Source organism: Syngnathus typhle, linkage group LG15 (assembly GCF_033458585.1).
Source record: "Syngnathus typhle isolate RoL2023-S1 ecotype Sweden linkage group LG15, RoL_Styp_1.0, whole genome shotgun sequence".
Classification (NCBI taxonomy): domain Eukaryota; kingdom Metazoa; phylum Chordata; class Actinopteri; order Syngnathiformes; family Syngnathidae; genus Syngnathus; species Syngnathus typhle.
Window position 1 is genome coordinate 6333398 of NC_083752.1, and position 18779 is coordinate 6352176.

An 18779-nucleotide genomic window follows, 5' to 3' on the forward strand; every position below is an offset into this window, starting at 1 on the left:
TTTGGTTCCCTTAAATGACATTTATTAATTCTCTATCTTGTTTTGCAGTAAACATGAGCAAAAATATACATACAGTCAGAGCATAAAATACAAATCCGGAATAGAATTATCATCCAATTTGGGCAACAAAACCGAGCGGATTCTTGTCTTTAAACCACATTCCGGGATATAGGTAATTTTATATGAGGGTCATATAAGGAAAGAGGGGAGAGATTTATTTATCATAATTATTTCTTCTTAAAAATATCTTTAGTATACTTCTATCAATATTTTTTGTCTGGAACACATCGTGTCTTTGTTCGGGAAAAATTGACGCACACTTCTCACTTCTCATTCATTGCAAATCTGAAAATGACGGGGCATGATGGGTGCAAAGGGTGGAAATATCACACAAACACATAAAAAATACAAAAACAAACGAGCGAGCTTTGGTGACCAAATTTGATGAATTAATGATGAAACCCATCCGTGTGTGTCTCCAGGAACACGATACAATTCGAGCTGATACATTCTCTAAATTTTACAACAAAAATAGCCGGTCACAAAGAATACTTTATCGGTTGTTGCCTTTTGACGCCTTGCATTTGCACACATTTTGATTTTCCGAGAATCCCATGGCCGCAGGGACAGTATTGCTTTCTGAGGACATCTCCAAATGAACAACGGGACTCGATAAAAGGAGATGAAGAAAATAACCTGGACACTGGCAACAACACGATCTGTCCACCAGGAGGCACTGTTATGTCTTTGTAAAACACTTGTGCGTATTCCTATTATGTAAGAGTAGATCTTTTTATAACACAGCTGCTTTATGTACTCACATGACTCCTACTGTATCTCTGCAGCACATCTTTGCTCTGACCTTTGATCTCTAACACGGTGTTGCTAAAAGAAAACTGAAAGTGGAATGAGGGTCTTTGGTCGAAGAACTCATCTTCACATGCAGATGGCTAAAGAAAGAAAATTTTAGTTAGTCTTGTGTAATTTAAAGGCTGTTAGTTGAAGAATTAAAGAATGCACCGATAAATCTAGGAAATGAATGAGTGGCGATCGATTCAACTATTTTGGAGGCGATGGCGAGGAGGAGGAGCAACAAAGTAGGGCAAGGAAATTCATCGCGCAGGCTCGGGATTAGCCCACCGGATTAAGAGATTAGAGTGAAATTAAGTGTTGCGCCAACTTCAGAGAAGCGTGCGTGTGAATACAGCGAAAAATCTTTGGGGAAAGAAAAAATTTGAGATTATATCTAATCCGGTGATTTATTCACATTTGTCGCATTACAACGGCTGGATTATATTTGGGTAAATGATTGCAACGTTTCGATTTATGATCATTTAGCTTCAAACACTTAAAAAGTGTTTTCAAATTGGTGCAATAACGCAATAAGATTATAACGCCCCTCATTTTAAACGTAGTTAATGTCCTTTTTCTTTAATAATGGAAGGAAGACCTAGTAAAACGTGGACAATCGATGGATGCCGACCGCGATGCTAATGCGGAATTAGTCAGCACTAAACAATGGGATCAATCATTCCTAATATACGGATTTCATGAATATTGCACAACGCATGCAACTTTCCCGACCCATGGTATGAAATATGTCAACGTACAGAACATACACTGAAGCCACAAACACACTTAAAGGTTTGAAACTCTTCCTCTTCATCTTAGATGATTTTCTGAACCACACACTAATTGTGTGTGATTTTCATCATGGTGGTCCCTCCTGGTGGTCAGTGGTCTCACAGAACTTTTTTTTTTTGTTTCACACTGAGCAAAGAGTGGGGATATAAGGGACTCTTACCCTCATAGCACACTAAAGACAATACACACATGCAAAATGGCTTCATCTCAGCATCCACCCGTCGTCGGATTATTCTTTTGAGTGCAGCAAGTTAGGCAGAGGGATGGGCACAGTGATTGTTTAAGAATTCAATGGGTTGATTGATACACATCTGGAAGCATTTGTTGCTAAAAAAATAAAATAAAAAGTGCCAGCAGAAGAGCCGATGATTGATTTCTAAGAAGTCTGCAGCCTGAAGAGCCTTTCTTTGTATTATAGAAAAAAACAAACAAACAATCAATTCATTGATTCTCATATGCCCATCCCTAGCCCAGCTCCGAGGTTACGTTATCATCGAAATAAAATTGCGGATTGCACATTTTGTATTGGTCTATAGAGAAACACTATTATTGAGGCAGCGAGATAGGAGCAGCGATACATTGGTGTTACTGGTCCTTGCAAACTTTTAAAAACACGTGTTACATCCTTCATATCCCCTTTTCGTTTGTCATGCAGTATAAATAGACGTCACCTTAAATTAATTTACAGAAACAAATTTGTCTCCAAGCTCACGGACAGAAATAATTACAGGATTGCCACTCTTGATTCTTGCATGATCTCAAACCACGTCCACCCCGTCTTTAATTTTGAGAGGGGGGGGGGGGTGTAAACGGAACCCAAAAAGGGTGGCAATGCTGCAATTGTTTTCCGTGCATGTGCAATGTTGCAGAGCATGACGTTGTCAGAGGTGGGGAAAAAAAAAAGGCTTGAGAACCTAGTTAGCAGTGTTGATCCTCAGCTTGAAAAACACTCGTCCGGCAAACTTGTCTCTTTCGCTTCCGATGGGAATGTTGTTGGCGTTGATCTTGCATTCGATGTTGATGTCTTGGTTGACGGTGATGTTAAGGAACTTGACGGCAACCAAAGGCTGCGAGTAGTTCACCTGGGATGAAAATGAAGGACGAGGAAAGTTAACACTCAAGTACAGGTATTCACAATATGACCCAAAAAAAAATCACGCAGGATATCTTACCTGAGCTTTCTTGCCATAGTAAGGATAGTACATAAGGTTGAAAGTGCCATTGGACGGAAAATACAACATTTGTCCAATTTTGTCCGTGTCTTCTCTCTGTGGGGGTGAAAAGATTTCATGCGTTAAAAATGCCGCTTGGTGTATAGGCAAGCGGGGAGGGTGAGCCTCATTAATCTCCTACTTCTCTTCAAATCTCATTACCCGACACGCCCACCCGTCTCTTTTGATGGTCGATAAAACGTGCCCGCACACACCAACTAAATTATATACTACACGCACACACAAAATCATCTAACAGAGCCACAAATTGAATTTTCCGAAACACGTAAATGGCTTTCTCTGACTCAAGTTGGGAAGGAAATTTGGTAGCTACAGTCTACTGCTATGTGGAATTGAATCCTAGACTAGAAAACATGGGACTCAATCTTACCCATTCATTTTTGCCAACTTTGTACCTCTGAGAGTGGGCACATTTACGAGAAAAAAGTTGAAAGAGTGTCATAGCTGTGAGCAGTATCACGCCAACTATTCTGGGTTACCTTTGCGCCACAGGTGATAAAAGGATTCTGTCCGTCCTTCCCTGGCAACATTCCAATCACCTGGAGGGAACAAAACACAAGCCTGATTTAAAAATAACAGCGATGTTGCCGTCTTTTTTTTTTTTTTTTTTTAACCGAGAATTTTCTTTCCTTCATGCCCGATCACAGGCACTCCATGTTGCCTGGCAACAGCATCCCTTTCCTCCCTCTCCTCTTTCATACCCGATTCATCTTGATAATGATGCATGGCTTTCCCTCCTGGTAGCCATAGTAACGGTCGTCGAGTCCCGAGCAGTCCTTCAGAAAGTCGCGTTTGAATTGACAGGAGCGCTTGGGGTTGTTCTTCACATCGCCGCTATCCTCCTGCAAGAAGTACTGGTCTGGTTTGCATTCGTCGTTTTTCTGCTCCTGGGTGGTGCTGTTGTAGGCTGCGGAGGAAAGCCAGGACTTGAAATTTGTGCGCAGGGCGTTTTTTCTTATAAAGTGTTGGATGCAGATATTAAAGGTTTGTGATTAGGTTGCAGCAGTAGGTTTTCTTGGACATACGTTCCAGGAACTTGTCCAGGGCCTGAGCGTACATGTCCCAGCTCTCGGTTTTCTGGATGTTGTAGACAATCTCAAAAGCCTCACCGGATTTGGGTCTAATCACCATCCCTGCGAGCGGTAGAGGAAAAGCAAGAGTAATCATGACATGTGACCCCACGTAGCTTTTATCAGCGAATCTGATAGCGCACCTGGCGTGGTGAGCCTGTCTTGCCAGGTCGGCTTGTGGTCATCCAAAGTCTGCAGCATGACGTACATGGTAAGCGCAAACAGGCCGGCCAGGAAGATGTAGAAAACTAAATAGAAGAGAAAGATGAGACCTGCAAACAAGAAGAGGACACCATTAAGGAGTATAAGTGAAGGCCGGTGAGTCTCAGAAAAGGAGGGATGCGCCGATGTGGGAGTGGTCACAGGAAACTCTCCAGTTCTAAAACATTCAACCTGCTGCTACTGTGCATTTATTAATCTTACTATTGTTTTCATTTTCATCAATAAAGTAGCTAGTTCACCTATGTTTCCCCATATCGCTTTCACTCACATTCATAATACTGATAAAACGTTACGTGGTTGGTCCCGGACCACTGAAAGGTGTTAATGAAACAGAGATGGAATAGTCGCTTGCCAAGCAATTCATTATGGAGCTGCACTGCAGAGAAGGAAACACCGCACTGACCGAGGGAGGCGGGGGGGGGATTATTATACCGGAGGTCTTTTAATTAATTGAACACTGCGAGGAAGACTGTAGCCAGACAGTATGTATCCATATATCAGAAAAGTAACCATAAAGCATTGGAGCAACAAGATGTCATTTCCTAGCAGCACGTAAGTGGCCGCGAAATAAGATTCACATTCTTCGGAAACTGCGAGTTACTATTAAAATAAATCCGTCTATTTTTGCTTGTTATTGAGTTTGCTCCAGTGGAACTTAACTCAATGTAATGAAAAAGCCTCTGAGTGTAGCTGAGCATAATGAGCCCTCCATCCATCCATCCTCTTTTCTACTCCTTTGGAAGCATCTGTCTGTGACATTCTTAAAAATAGCACATTTTCAACACCGACACCTGGGGCCCGCGCAGGGTAGCAGCTGACCCCTGTGCCCCCCAGCGTGCAGCCTCTCTGGATCTGTCAGCAGGCTGCTTCTGCATCAGCTCACTGGAATCCGCAACAAAATGTCGAAGCAAGGATGCTCAATAGGGGATTCTGCTAGATGGATATAGCAATGCCTGATTCATTATTCGCATTAGGAGTGTTAAGGGGGACGGGGGATATTAGATACAGTAAGGGCTAGCTCGTTAAATATATATCAAAGACAATAAAAGTGTGAAACGGTGTGAAGGATAAAGATGTCATCAAAGACAGCGTTTAAGTTTCCACACGGTCATCCAATAAACGCAAATATAACAGCAGCTCAGGAGGAAACGGCGCGTGTGGGTCAAGTCTTTGTAGAGAGGTCGTTGGGTTTACAGTCTGCACTCTACGATGACGATATGCAGAATTAATGAGTATCGTGTTGCTGTTCAATGGTTCTTTGAACCAGCTGATCAAACAAACAACATAAATCTGAGATGGGATGCTTTTTGTGCACTTTCTTTATTTACAAAAAAAAAAACACCGGCTTTATTCTTGTCGTCCGTCCTCGGCCTTTTTTTTTGGGGGGGGGGGGGCAGCTGCAACATAACATTGATTCAAATCAAGGATGCTGCAGTAACCATGATTAAGTCTCCAGGAGGGATTTGCGTCTCTAATAAAAGACGATTCTATTCTTCAGGGTGTGATACGTTTCAATTTGAAAGTAAAACGATCTGATTCGATTCTGTGGGATTGCGATTCGATAAGGGACGGCTCAGATCGAGAGGGTATGATGATCCAATGAGTTTGTTGCAACTCTGAACGGTTGCCCGTGGAAAAAAAAAAGGAAACAAGACAGCAGCTAAGGAGCATTGAATGAAACATGTGCGTGGTCGGAAGCATGCAAAAAGGTGACAAGCTAAGTCTAGGTGCTCTCCATGTAGTAGCTAACCACTAAAATAGCTCAATTAGGCGGCCTTAAGCGAGCGCAGCTTAAAAAGGTCTCCAGACCTTAATGCACCTGGGACACACTGAGCTGGATTAACCGGCACAGTGCCGGAAGATTCCAACAAACGGAAACCACAATTCCTATGTCAATCCAGGAATTATAGTCAGAAATTGGATTTGATAAAGAGACTGATCCTTATTTAACCACTTTGAACTCATGGTGCTGTTATTTAAAAAATAAAAAAATAAATCCCGAGGTGATGCCAAAGCAATCATTAGATTAGGTTTAAATCCCTCACATTGGGCAGGGTCAAAGTGGAGGTTGTACAAATAGCATTTGGCGCTTGGCTTTACTCAGATTATAATTTTCCAATGTGATTTAAATGCAGTGCAAAGTTTCACGCAGACTGCTGGCAAGATTTTATTTACTAGTAGTTTTACCATTGCCTCTCCTCAATTCAGTCTGATCATACATTTTTAATCAACTCAAAGTCACTTTTTCAGGGTTAGACACCTGCTAACAAATGATCACGTCGCCCTAAAAGCATCACTCCTGTCCAACTTCATCCGGCTGGGAGTGAGTCGTCCTCGAATGGACCACGACGTGTACTCTTTGCAACAAGCCTGAAACCTGTTCCTTGGCAAAGCGTGCAGCCTGACCGGCCAACCACATTGAAATCTTGTAAAATATTTACCAGATGCACCATATGCCTCCACCCTTATGCTCAAGCGCATTGCGCAATGGAAGCGCTGCTATAAATTAATAAATAAAGAAAAGGAAAAATAACTGCCGGCTTGTGCAGGCGGCTGCTTTCTTTTCACATCAGTGCATCAGAGTGAGATGAACGGCCGCTTGACTCTCCAATTTAGCAAATTAAAAGCTGCAGGAAGACATCAGACATTGAATGTGTTGCTGCAAGGCTCCATGTTTTTGCTGCATTGCTGGACAGTACAGTACTCACCCCAGCTGCTGGCTGTCCTGCCCAGAAACTCCCTTGTCCTCGGGTTCCATATATACTCCTTCCACTGGCCCTTTTCCGGATCCTTTGCCATTTTACTGTTAAAGAGCAGGCCTCTAAAAAAACCTCAAGAGTCAAAAAACGTGCCCTAATGCAATGGGAATCCAATTAGCCAATGAGGAAAGAGGCAAGGAGCCCTTTTTCAAGTGATGGGGAGCTGAAAATGAGAGCAAATTGGTGGAAAATAAGAGAAGCCTATCTAGGGATGGAGAAGGGGAGACTAAAAGTGAGAGGTAGCCGGGTGCGTGTGAGTGCCCTCCCCCCCAGCTCTTGTCTTCATGCCGCAGAGTTTTGATGAGTGCTGCAGAAATCTAGAGATCCTGCGGTAAAGCGCACCCCCGCCCTCTTCGCTCAGCCTCCATCCGCTCCCACCAAGCTTCCAAGCTCCCCTCCCTCCCCCCTTCTTTAGCTCGGGCCATAGCCAATCAGCTGCAGCTCCCGCGGCCCCCTCCACTCAACCGGCCTGCCACGTGAAATGACAAGCCTGCGAGCAAATGGTCGGCAGCGAGGACGGCGCTGATTGGTCGAGTCTATAAATCGTCAGAAAAAGAATAGTCGACCTTCACCTACTCACGGTGTGCCGTCCGTGGATTCGCCTATTTAAAGATTTTTTTTTTTTCAATGATATTTCTTAAAAATACTTGAGTATTGCATCGGACCACTTGGTGCTGCTTTTCAATAGTTAAGGCTGAAGAAATTTTGTAAATAAACTTCATCGTTCCACGTAGTAATAGTTAATGGTGACAGTAAGCATTAAGTTTCTTTTACTTCCAGTTTTTCTCCTCATATAATCTTTGAGTCTTATTCAAGGGTGTAAGAGGAGGGGAGGATCTGAATGATAGCCCAAAAAGAACAGGAGCCCAGATTTTTGCCTGAACCCAGGGGATTGAATGACCTTTAACCTCAACATGCAGGAAGGAAATAAATAGGCCAATCATGTCATGTGCAACATTTCTCAGAATATCTACTATTTATGATCACATGAACATAAATATGTAGCAAATTGTTGTACTTGATCAAATATTGATGGATACGCACCATATGCAATCCGGAGTGTACAGTGTGCTCCCATTTGGAAGATCTGGGTACTGCAACATGTGCTGCAGCAGTGCAGGGGAGGGAACACAATGTCCGTTTTCAACTCACACCACATACAAAAGGCGGCAAAAGATTAATAGAACAAAAATGTACATTTTGTTGTGTAAAGTTCATTATATAAAATTTATTTGAATGACAATATCAATGCAAATATAGCACTACAGTGATTTCCAAGGTACACCGTATCTTACCATATCAATATAGTATGGCACTCATATAATGGCCACTTGTTTTAGTAGACACACAAACCCAACAGCTTTTGTAAACTAGTTCCGGAAACGGTCCCAATGTTCGTTATTAGTCAGTGGAAAAGGAACCGTATTAAGGTGATTTGTTGGTATTTGAAATCAAAATTGGGCACAATATATCATGTTTTTTTTTTAGGGTTTTTTTTAGTGTAAAGAGTCTCTACATGCATTGCACTTGCCCATCTCCTTCAACCTGGCTTGTTTGTTTGAAAATGGATGCCAATCGTCGAAAAAGAAAACAAAAAAACATGCGCAGGTGAAACTACAACCAAAAAGGCCAAGCAGTGACTCTCCAACACTTAGGTAGGTCTTCTTCTCACGGGGTTACATTTTGGTGCTAACTATAAAAAACAACAACCATCAAGAGACATTCAAACGCCTTGTACTTTTACAGAAGGGCTCACTTTTCAAAATGTCCAGTTCACGTGGCTATGCGAGATTTAAAAAAAAAAAAAAAAAAAAAGGGGACAATAAGCACAAGAATATGAACCGTGTTGCCTCATGGCGAAACCGTGTAGAATTAAATGGACAACATCGGATAGCAGCAAGGTGATGTGACAAGCTGTTGAACTCTGTCCACAAATGGTTATTGTGTATAAAAAAAAAAAAAAGCATAAATGAAACGAATCTTAAAGGGAGTCTTGCATAACTAAATTGTTGGGCTGCGCCTTTAATTCAAGGACTTTTACTGTTTATTAGAACTCTAAGTAATGCAAGGACTGGCTGCAGCAGATAAAATACTCCTAGAAAAAAAACAAGTGAACAAAGTTTTATACAGTTTATGCTACATCATATGTCTGGATTACAAGTATGAAAATGGAAATAATTGCTACATTTTCAATACACTTGTACATGTCTATTTACAGTACATTAGGGTTTGATTTGTGTTGTGCAGATTGTTCCAGCATCTGTTTGACTTGATTAACACTCACGATCCTATTCGTTGGACCTCATCGGACAGCAGTCTGATTCAATGAGCGTCACCCATAATCGCTTTTTTTTTTTTTTTTTGTACCCTCTCATTTGTACCGAAACACGATTCGACAGGCCACCGGCGCGCCGCGAACAAAACAAAACAAAAAAAATCTTTATACAACCACATGTTACCATCGTGAAATTCTGCTGTTATGTAAAATTCAAAGATGATCATCTCTACACAGGATTTGTACAGGACTGTATGTCTATTGTGACATGCAGAGAATGACACAGTAAATATGACTCATTCAAGTCTTAAGATATGTACGTTTATAGGCTAGAAGTTGACGCGAGTTATGTCGCCCCCTCCCCCCCACACACACTGGGAGCATATTGCTATAAAATTGCAAAACATAACGTAGAGAAAGTAAGTTGATTTACAAATATTATGCAAACAGATATAGTAGGTAGCTTTTACACGTCGGCGATTATTTGCATCCACGACAACAATCTACTGATACCAAGACAATTTTCAAGAAACACTTGAATGACTTCACAATTGAGTCCTACCAGTACTCACCCCATAAAACATGTCATGTTGGGCTCGTGTTGCTTTTCTCCGACCGGTGCCTTTGTGTAATTCCTCTCTGTGCATTGGAGAGAGAGAAAAAAAATCTATGTGTCAAGTAGTCAGGAGGAAATTTGGCAATTTTGATCTCACCCTATCAAGCTATCATCCTCAGGAGAGAGAAGAATGAGAAATTTGTTGGCAATTAGAACCAGAAGGAAATGTTTTTTTTTTTTCGTTTTTTTTAAATGACGAGAGTGGGAACAGGACGGGGCAGGGATTGTGGACCAGAGTTCAAGAAGGGAGCACGGGCAGGATAGAAGGTCGAGAGAGCGGTAGGAGTAGGCTGGGAATGGTGAGCTGGCGGCAAAGACCAAGACCAAAGAGGGAAGACTTGCAGATAGTTGGAGTGATAGCAGATGACGCGAGAAAGAAGAGGATGATTCGCCGAAAGGGAAAGAAGATTGAAATCCCTGTTTATCTTGTATGCCTTCAGCATCGTAGCCGTTCTCACCTTTGACCCCTCCCCGTCACCAAGTGGCGCACCCATTAAATAAAAGGCCGACCCCGCACCTACTCTGGTCTAATGATACAACTGGCGGCGAAGTCCTCACTGTCAGATAGACGTGTCCCACACCACAGCCTGCGGCCTTTGGCAGGGCGGCGTGCCAGTCTTGCGGGGCTCGGGTGTCCGTCTCCAGCTGGGGAGGATGGGCATGCTGTCCTGCTTGCACAGGCTTTTATCCGGGCGCCTGTGAGCTTTAATCTCCTTGCAGAGGCAGCGTTTGCGCTCGATGACTTCCAGCAACTTGCCGTCCCTCTGGGTCTGCGCGGCGGATGAGGCAGCGCCGGTGCCGGGCTGACCCTGCGCCAGCTGGGCCAGCTGCTGGAACTGCAGCTGCAGGTGGTGCTGTTGCTGAAGCTGCTGGAGCTGCTGCTTCAAGTGCAACTGCTGCTGGTGGAGCTGCTGCTGCTGCTGCTGCTGTTGCTGCTGCTGCTGCTGACGAGAGACGCCGGGACTGCTGGCGCTGCAGGAGGCTTGAGGCTGTGACAGGCCGTGCAGCTATGGACACGATGAAAAGAAAAGGAATCAGTCAACGTAACTTCTAGCTCATGTCGTTTTGCCACCGAGGGCCACGTACAGACAAATACGAGAGAGATTGACCGCAATTCAAGCAGCCGGATCAAATTTAAAATGAAGAAACAGAAACGTTTTTGTATGAATAAGACAAATAAAACCCTAGGTGGTATCTTGAAATATTGAACTGATTTTTTTTTATACAAAAACAGTTGGTAACATATATTTTCAATAAAATATTTCTTAAAAGTTATCATTTAAAAAAAAAAAAAATACAAATCATAAAATCAAATTAAGCAAATGTTTTTTTTTTCTGACTCCAACCGACAAGACACTGCACAGCTGCAGTTCTTCTCAAGATCCACCAGGATGTAGCACCACATCATCTGTTCTTCCTGAGCGAACGCTAGGCAGACAGTCTCTGCAGCACTCAACGTGCGTCAGCACTTACTATGCAGCCGGAATCCGGCTAAAGATGCTGCGGGAAAACTGCAGATCACCACAGCAAAGCAGTGCGTTAGCCCCGCCGCTATTTTTCCACGCATCCAGACGCTTACGTGGGAGCCTGTGTCATGTACCTGCTCTTATTGTTCTGTGCCAGACCAGAACATTATTCTGCTCAGTGGGCATATCTAAGAGCTATAAATAGACCTGCTGTCTCCAAAAGGAGGGGAGGTAATAATGAGGACAATATTAATGTTCACTCCGAAACGAGCTCTGAATGGAGTGAGTTAATAGAGTCGAGAGGAATATGGCGGGCCGGCCCTGCACCTGATTGAGGGCTTCTCGCGCTGGTAGACTGCTCTGCCTCTGGACGTCTCCTCCGCCCACCTGTCTCACTCCGGCAGCGGATGAAGAACGGCCCAGTCGCCCCACTTCTGCAAAAGCACCATTGTTACATGGCGTGCCTGCTAATGAGAACTGTGGAATATCACCTCTTTTTTTTCTCCAACACATGCGGGTGTGAATGTTTGGCTCCAATCAAATGGGCTGTACATTGTGTTATGCGAAGGTAGACACCTTCATCGAGATAGCAAAACTTGGAACTTGACAAATTTGGCCTTTTGCTTAGTTGCAGTGGAATGAATATTGTCTGAAAAAATATGCCGGTAAAATTGAATTCATCAAGGCCTTGCTTGAAAATGCACTGAATGACAAAGACGCTCGTCAGAGCTATTGGCTTTTACGACAGATGAAAGATTTGCTACTTGTTCAGTTCTCCGTGAAATGATGCCGGTCCGGTGTAAAGCTTCCGGATGTTACGATGAGGAACATGACCTACCTCCGTTGCGACAGGCAGGGAACGTCTGACAGGGAAGAGGCATCCCGATTCTGGGCAGGGCTCTGAATCCCGGGTTGCTGTCCGCACCAAGCAGTGACTCGCAGTGACCGAGGGTCCGACTGGCGGCGCCACTGTAGTGCACCGGGATGCTTGAGGGACCCCCTCGGAAGCCAATTCCAGATTCTTCCTTGTCCATCCTCAATAAGGCATCGGCACTGCCGTTCCAACTTCGTCCTTCTTCTTCTGGCGTGGGAAGGGAGAGAGTGACAGAGAGTTTAAAGAGTGCTACGCTGCATCTACTGTACGGTAGAAGTGACTTACTTTCAGTTTCTCTGCTCCCATGGCTGAAGGACAATTTCCTCTGCATGGGCCAGGAAGCTCCTTCGTCTCCCGCAAAGCCGGCGCTACTGTCCCAGGGCATGAAGCCAGCTTTGGAATGGAACAATGAAGAACCTTCGCCGGTCTTGGATCCGCCCTCGCCGACACCCGTGAGGCTGGAGGGCTGCTGCAAGGACGGCGTGTGGGAGCTTCCTCTCAAGCTCTCGTAAGCTGGCGGTCTGCGGAAGCCTCCGGAAGGGTACGTCCACAGCAGGGGGCTGTCGGAGGACGGCGGCTTGTATGCCGGTAGGCCGTGAGGGGTGTGAGAGCGCAAATGAGGACGAGAATGAGGCCGATGGGACGATGAGAGCGGCGTCGGAGTGGAGCTGGTGCTGCCTTGAGATGTTTGGCTGCTTGTGGAAGGAAGAAGATCCAGTTGCAAGGAGTGGGGACCGCTATCCCGGTCCCGATCACGGTCCCGGTCCCGATCACGGTCACGGTCCCGGTCCCGATCACGGTCACGGTCCCGATCACGGTCCCGATCACGGTCCCGGTCCTTATCTCGCTCTTTGTCCTTGTCTCGACCTCTCTCCCGGTCTCTGTCCCTCTCCTTGTCCTTCTCCCCTTTGTCTGCCTTCAAGAGGAAGCTCACAGACTTTCCTTCCTTGCCCGTGCTCGATGTTTGGGTCTGCACGGTGGCCTGGGTGGAGGTGTGAGAGCTGCTCTTGAGAGGAGCTGGGGAGTCCCCCCTCTCGGGCTTGCGATAGTGATGGTAGTGGGAGGGTCGATGGTGCGGGTGGTGGTGGTGGTGATGGGAGAAAGGTGATGTCGACTTGGAGGACGGGGGCAGTGGCGTTGAGTGACTCCGAGCTCTGAGTCCCGGAGCGGGTCCCAACTGGGAATCTCTGCTGTGTTTCTCTTGCGGTGTTACACTCCCTCCTGACGGCTCTTTGGAGCCCGATGTTGGAACGTTAGAGGACGTTGAGGAGGAGGACGAGGTGCCGGCTTGAGTGGTCACGCTGGACGTCTGAGTCCCAATTTTGGAGGAGGTCGAGGAACCCTTGCTTTGGACCCCCACCCCGCTGGACGCCGCTGCCGGTTGAGGGAAAGCCAGCAGCGGGGGTCGGTGCTGGAGGAGATTTGGGAAAGGGGCGGGGATCTTCGTGTTGGATTCTTGCTCGCATTTACTCCCTTGCAGCAGGTAGGGGGTCGGCGCTCGTGGCGTGTGGGGGCTGGTGGATAGGACCTGGGGGACGGGGGTGGAGGACGCGGAGGATGGTAGCGGGGATGAATGAGAGATGGAGACACTAGCTTTGGGTTTAGAATAGGACGGAGAGGATGAGGAGGGTCGCGGCAGTGACGAGGAGCTGCTGGATGGCGACGGGGTGACGTGGTAATGCTTTGAACTTTTCATCTTTTCGTGTTTGCTCGGCGGATGTCTCTGAGATTCTCGGTTCTCTTGGTGCGGGTATTTCATCTCTTCGTAGATGGCCTCGCTCTGGTCCGAGTCCGAATCGGGCGTGGTGGCTACGGGGGTGACGGGGTGGGGGGTGGCGGTCTGGCTCTCTCGGGTAAACACTTGACCCACCATCTCTATGTAGACCGGCTCATCGTCCCCCTCTCCGGTTTGGATCTGAGAGTCTGCTCCCTGGAAGGCGAGGGAGGCGGCAGAATGAGGCACACGTGGAGGAAGTGGGTCGAAGGAGAGCTGGGTGCTGGGACTTCTCTTGGGTTTCAAAGGAGGCACCTTTTTGGAGCCAATGTCTCCAGAGTCGGACTTCTTCATGGCTGCAGGGGGGCAGAACAACATGTTAGGAAAAGATCATTGCCAGAGGAAGAAAAAACCTCTCCCGCTTCCAACCATTTTTTTTCTCTGAGTGCTTGGCCTGCGAGTGCGAGGGCGGCGGAGGCGGCGGTGTCTCGGGAGGGCCTCTGCTGTCAGCTGATGAGGAGCTGAGCCGAGTGCTCGGGTGGCGTTTGGGTTTGACTGGCGGGCATCGGCCCCCGTGCTGCGATTGGGTGTCGGAGTAATCACCGTTCTCGAGACTTGCATCCCCGGCGCCGACCGCGTGGCAGGACTGCGAGCGCGGCGCCATGGCTGAGGCACACGAGTGAGGGGAAAGGTCCTGGGAGGCCGGCATGGTCATGAAGCCCATCCGGAAGTGGCGACGGAACGACGCCAGGTCTCGGACTTTGCCGACAGTCGCCGAGGGGTCGTTTTGAGACGAACTGCAGAAAAAAGAAAAAGCATGAACAAATCAACAAAACATTCTTTTCCTCCACGTTGTTTTATTGACTCCCCCGTCTTTCTGCTCCTCAAAACAACAGCTCTGCCTGCGGGGCTTTTCGGTACAAAACGGAAGACCCTAGAGTCATCTCCATCTTTCACACTTATGTCTTTTCCCATCTCGCGCTCTCTACATTTACTCTGCTCTCAAATGCACTTAATTAGGAAATCAATTCCCCTGTCAAAACAGACTGACGGAATTCACGCACTGTCCTTTATACTCTCAACCCACATCTGTTTTCCGCTCTCAGCCATCACCATGGAAACCATTGTTGCGCGTTTGATGGTTTCTCTCTGAAATTGCAGAATCATTACCGCCACCAGCTCCCAAAACAATAAATAAAAGTGAAGGACATCAGACAAAATGTGCAATGGCGGCTCTTTTTTTGTTTTTGACTGACAGCACGGTCTGACTTTTTACTCATTGTGTATTGGGCCGAGACGACCGCATGCGGTTTTATTCAATTATCTTGACACTTTATTCTTTCCTACATTTCCGTGTAAATCGACTCCCCATGAGGGAAGAACAGACTAATTGCATGGCAACAACATATCCCACTTACTCCTTTGGAAAAGTACCATGAAAGGTGTAGAGTTGCTAAAATAATCTAAAATCCATTTTGATCACTTTTCGACAGGTGGGGCACATCTGGATCTCCGTATCTGTGCCAGCAGTATCACTGTTACTATATATACTGCATGGCTACAGGTCACGGTGATGCAGTGAAAGACAGAGGAAGACAACTGGAGCTGACAATATGCGCTCGGCATCGTCGCCGCATTCCAGTCACGGAGAACACAACTCCTCTTTTGCCATCGTGATACAGTCACCATATATGCCTTTGGATTTCTCTGTACTTCCACATACTTGCGGCTCCTCACATTGGACACCGAGAGCCTACTACTAAGCCAAATTTAGACCAGAAGAGCAGCTGAGCCATTCCTTCAGGCACTGTCGAGTACATTTTCTTTCCCTCCCCCTAGAAGAAGCTTACAACATCCCGGAACCAAAACCCTCTGTTTTTTTTCTCTCCAGCAAATCATGCTGAATTTCTTTAGGCAGTGTCACAAGAATTCATTCTTCCTACCGCTGTGAATAAAGTTAAAGATTGACTTTGTGGGCACTAAAGATTTTCAATGCTCCAGTCAGAAACTAGACCTAAACCCAGTTGGAGTGATCGAAAATGGTCCTCCAAATCTGACATATTTAAATAAATAAATGTGTCTCCACCTCTCAGGAAATTTAAATAGTAATTTCTTTCAAACGTTGCAATAACATGGAAAGCCTTTGGTGGCTGTTGTGACCGCAACCTGTAACGAGTTAAAGCTTGTTCATTTGGAACGCATTTATTACTCGGGAGCTAGACTAGCTTAACAAGGCAGCAATAACATGATTTCATCAAAGGGCAAATTATATGATGTGTGCTCTTCTTATCGCAAAGACATCTTCATCCCGAGCTATTAATCATAAACATTTAATACGCAAATGCTTTATCTGGATTCGAAATTAATATTCCCACATAAATGTCCCATTAGACTCAGTGTGCAAATAAAAAGCCTCAATGAAATGTGCTAATTTTGTAACCTTTGACCCAGTCACGTGGCAAGAAACACGTGTGCAGTCAAAACACGATGAGGTCATCGCCCGCTCATTAGTACTACGCTGACGAAGATGTTGCCGGGGGAAATACAGCCTAGCTCATGGTGCCCCGAGCAACAGCCCCCCCACCCCTCCCCTTTCTAATCTACCTTTCTGGGCCAATATTCACGAGTGAATCGTCTTCAAACAAATGACTGAGTGCAAATGTTCTCTTGGAGATGAAAACACGCACCAAAGTGTCAGAGCAATCCGTCAACGTCTAGTGGAAATTTTAGGTTAAGGTTGGGTGCTGACATTGAATCTGCGAGCGTCCTCATTGTGACAGACCTCAGCGACACATCTGACACAACACATGACACTTTAATTGATGGCCTTAAGTTATGGCTTGTATCCTGTGTGGCAGGACACTTGTGATTCATTTTCTGTCACCGGCGCGACTGAAAGCGCATAATGTTTCTGCTCTGTCTCTTTAATGTTGGTGACAACATGGTTAGTCGTGATTTCTTGCACAGCGGCACACTTCACGTCAGGTGAAATGAAGATGCTAAATTGAAAGCAGCGATAATTGAGGCGGTAAGATCACATATGACAATTTCAGAATTGGAAAGAAAAAAATATATATATATTAAGAAAATCGGAAATAATAATGGATGTGGTTTGGGGCAAATCCTGTCTCCAAATAATATTTTACAATTTTTTTAAAAGATGGACTGAAACGTCAACTTGATCGTTAAAGAAAGAAAATAAACACTGCTGTGATCTTCCTGCCACAGGGAGGGGGGAAAAAAACTTTCCCAACTCACCCACTTAGAATTCTTTATCTTCCGCTTCATAAATGGGATTCCTCTCCCGAGGCGTTCCGGATCTCAAACTGTCTACCTTCGCCCTTTTCATATCGACTTATTTGTGTCTCCTTCACTCCCGCTGGCCTCGCAGTCTGCCAATGTTTCACCCAAGTTTCATCCTCATGTCCCTGCACCACTTCATCTCCGACCAGGTCCGATTTGAACTCAACGGGCGTCATGTTCCCCTCTCACCTTTACTGCTGCGGCTTTGTGCATCTGGGCTTTCATCTCTCATCACCTCGTCATTTCCAACATAACTGTCCCGCAGGAAGCCCGACACATCACTAGTCAACGAGTTAAACGATGTGTCTGTGTGCCATAAACACAGCCTCCAACAATGAACAGAAACACACTTGCTAGCAACGTGACTCACATCTCCCTCACAAGCTTGCACACACTGTTCAAAAGCTGCATTGTCGCCAATAACGTGTGACGGCGACGCCGTGCTGTCACCTGATTCAAAGTGCGCGTGAACTTACTTAATTAGTTCTCGTTAATGCCTGCATGTGTTACAATGCCCCTGTCAACACACATTTGAATCAATCACATCCTGGTCAACTACCTCTCTGAAAAACTGCCTTTGTTTCTCAAGATGGAGAGCAGCGCGGTGCAATAGAGGTGAGCAAGTCTGCCTCTGAGTTCTCAGGTTCAGGTCCGGAACTGAGATTCAAACCCGGAACTTTAGAAGTGTGAGGCAGATAGGATAACCACCAGGGGTCCCAGCTCAGGAATTGTATTTATCTAGAAAAATATTTGGTTTTGTGGCTTTTGAAGCATGAATTTTTCAGTGTGTGTGTTTTTGGACCCCCTGAGATATCCTTGCCCTCCCCCCCAAGAAATCCTAGCTTCGCCAGTGTCCATAGAAAATAACTCATTCACTGCCAGGCCGGTTAAAATGGATCGTTGATGTCTCTAGCCGCCAATGGCAGTGAATGAGTTAACTAAAGACTGCTCCTATGCAAATGTCGAACCATAATAACTTTATCAGCTGTGCTCGGAATAAAGATGTGGGAATCCGACTCTTTGAAGCTGACAAAGAGGCTTATCCCCCCCCCCACTCCCACTGAACCGAACCCCGATGTAATCCTACAAATTCAGCGTCGGTATGCCGCTCCGCTCACCTTTTCTTGCTTCCATTTTGGTCCCTCTGCCTCCAATCCAAACGGCTCTTCCGATACAGCAGATTCATGTCGCCGCGGGGTCGTTCCACCTCGCAGCCAATCACAGCGCAGTGCAGCCGCTTACTTCGCCTCTCTATGTCACGCAGGAAATGCTCGACTGCCACATCCTGGGCAGAGCCAGAGCTCATGGTACACAAGGAGGCCCGAGATGACGACACGTGTTGTTGTCACAAGGCGCACCTGAATAAAAAGAAAATAATGGGTGTCATTTAAAAAGTCAAGGAAGAATTTTGACATGCTAAATCTACACACCAAATCCAAATGCCAATTTTAAATCCAAATCTATCATATTCCAAGTGACAGTTCTCAAAAGTAGACGCACTGTACAATACGGGAAGAGAATCGTAGCTGGCGTTTTGTTTACCTCCGCCTCTTGTATATCACATGGAAACTATTTATACTTTCATTACCAAGTTATGAATATTT

At 45.6% G+C, this 18779-nt stretch overlaps 2 protein-coding genes across 7 annotated transcripts in view; both read right to left on the reverse strand.

The window, feature by feature from the left end:
- atp1b2b (ATPase Na+/K+ transporting subunit beta 2b) lies at positions 1 to 10509 on the reverse strand. Of its 5 annotated transcripts, none has more exons than XM_061300326.1 (9): positions 10377 to 10509; positions 9775 to 9841; positions 7972 to 8033; positions 4090 to 4218; positions 3902 to 4009; positions 3578 to 3783; positions 3356 to 3415; positions 2817 to 2912; positions 1 to 2726 (listed from the first exon to the last, which is right to left on the reverse strand). In XM_061300326.1, the coding sequence occupies exons 2-9, from the start codon at positions 9789 to 9791 to the stop codon at positions 2559 to 2561; spliced, it is 846 nt and encodes a 281-aa protein (XP_061156310.1). In that variant the 5' UTR covers positions 9792 to 9841; positions 10377 to 10509; the 3' UTR covers positions 1 to 2558. The 5 variants fall into 5 exon arrangements, with proteins under 5 accessions (XP_061156310.1, XP_061156309.1, XP_061156311.1 ...); XM_061300325.1 differs by having other exon boundaries at positions 10340 to 10475; XM_061300327.1 differs by having other exon boundaries at positions 10277 to 10417.
- LOC133168631 (neuronal tyrosine-phosphorylated phosphoinositide-3-kinase adapter 1) overlaps positions 8141 to 18779 on the reverse strand; it is a 21574-nt gene continuing 10935 nt past the window's right edge. For both annotated transcript variants that reach the window (XM_061300312.1, XM_061300313.1), the window contains exons 2-7: positions 18294 to 18533; positions 14302 to 14669; positions 12444 to 14228; positions 12123 to 12365; positions 11612 to 11718; positions 8141 to 10825 (exon numbers count right to left, since the gene is read on the reverse strand). In XM_061300312.1, the coding sequence (XP_061156296.1) occupies positions 10379 to 10825; positions 11612 to 11718; positions 12123 to 12365; positions 12444 to 14228; positions 14302 to 14669; positions 18294 to 18481 (3138 nt within the window). In that variant the 5' untranslated portion in view covers positions 18482 to 18533 and the 3' untranslated portion in view covers positions 8141 to 10378. The remainder of the gene's footprint in view (positions 10826 to 11611; positions 11719 to 12122; positions 12366 to 12443; positions 14229 to 14301; positions 14670 to 18293; positions 18534 to 18779) is intronic.

Bases quoted from the DNA above. Each gene is read 5' to 3' on its own strand.
- atp1b2b (XM_061300323.1), bottom strand. From the start codon at position 6,967: ATGGCAAAGGATCCGGAAAAGGGCCAGTGGAAGGAGTATATATGGAAC. The intron at 4,219-6,876 runs GTGAGTACTGTA...TCTTGTTTGCAG, and splicing joins CAGGACAGCCAGCAGCTGGG to GTCTCATCTTTCTCTTCTAT. The intron at 3,784-3,901 runs GTATGTCCAAGA...TTTCCTCCGCAG, and splicing joins CCTGGACAAGTTCCTGGAAC to CCTACAACAGCACCACCCAG.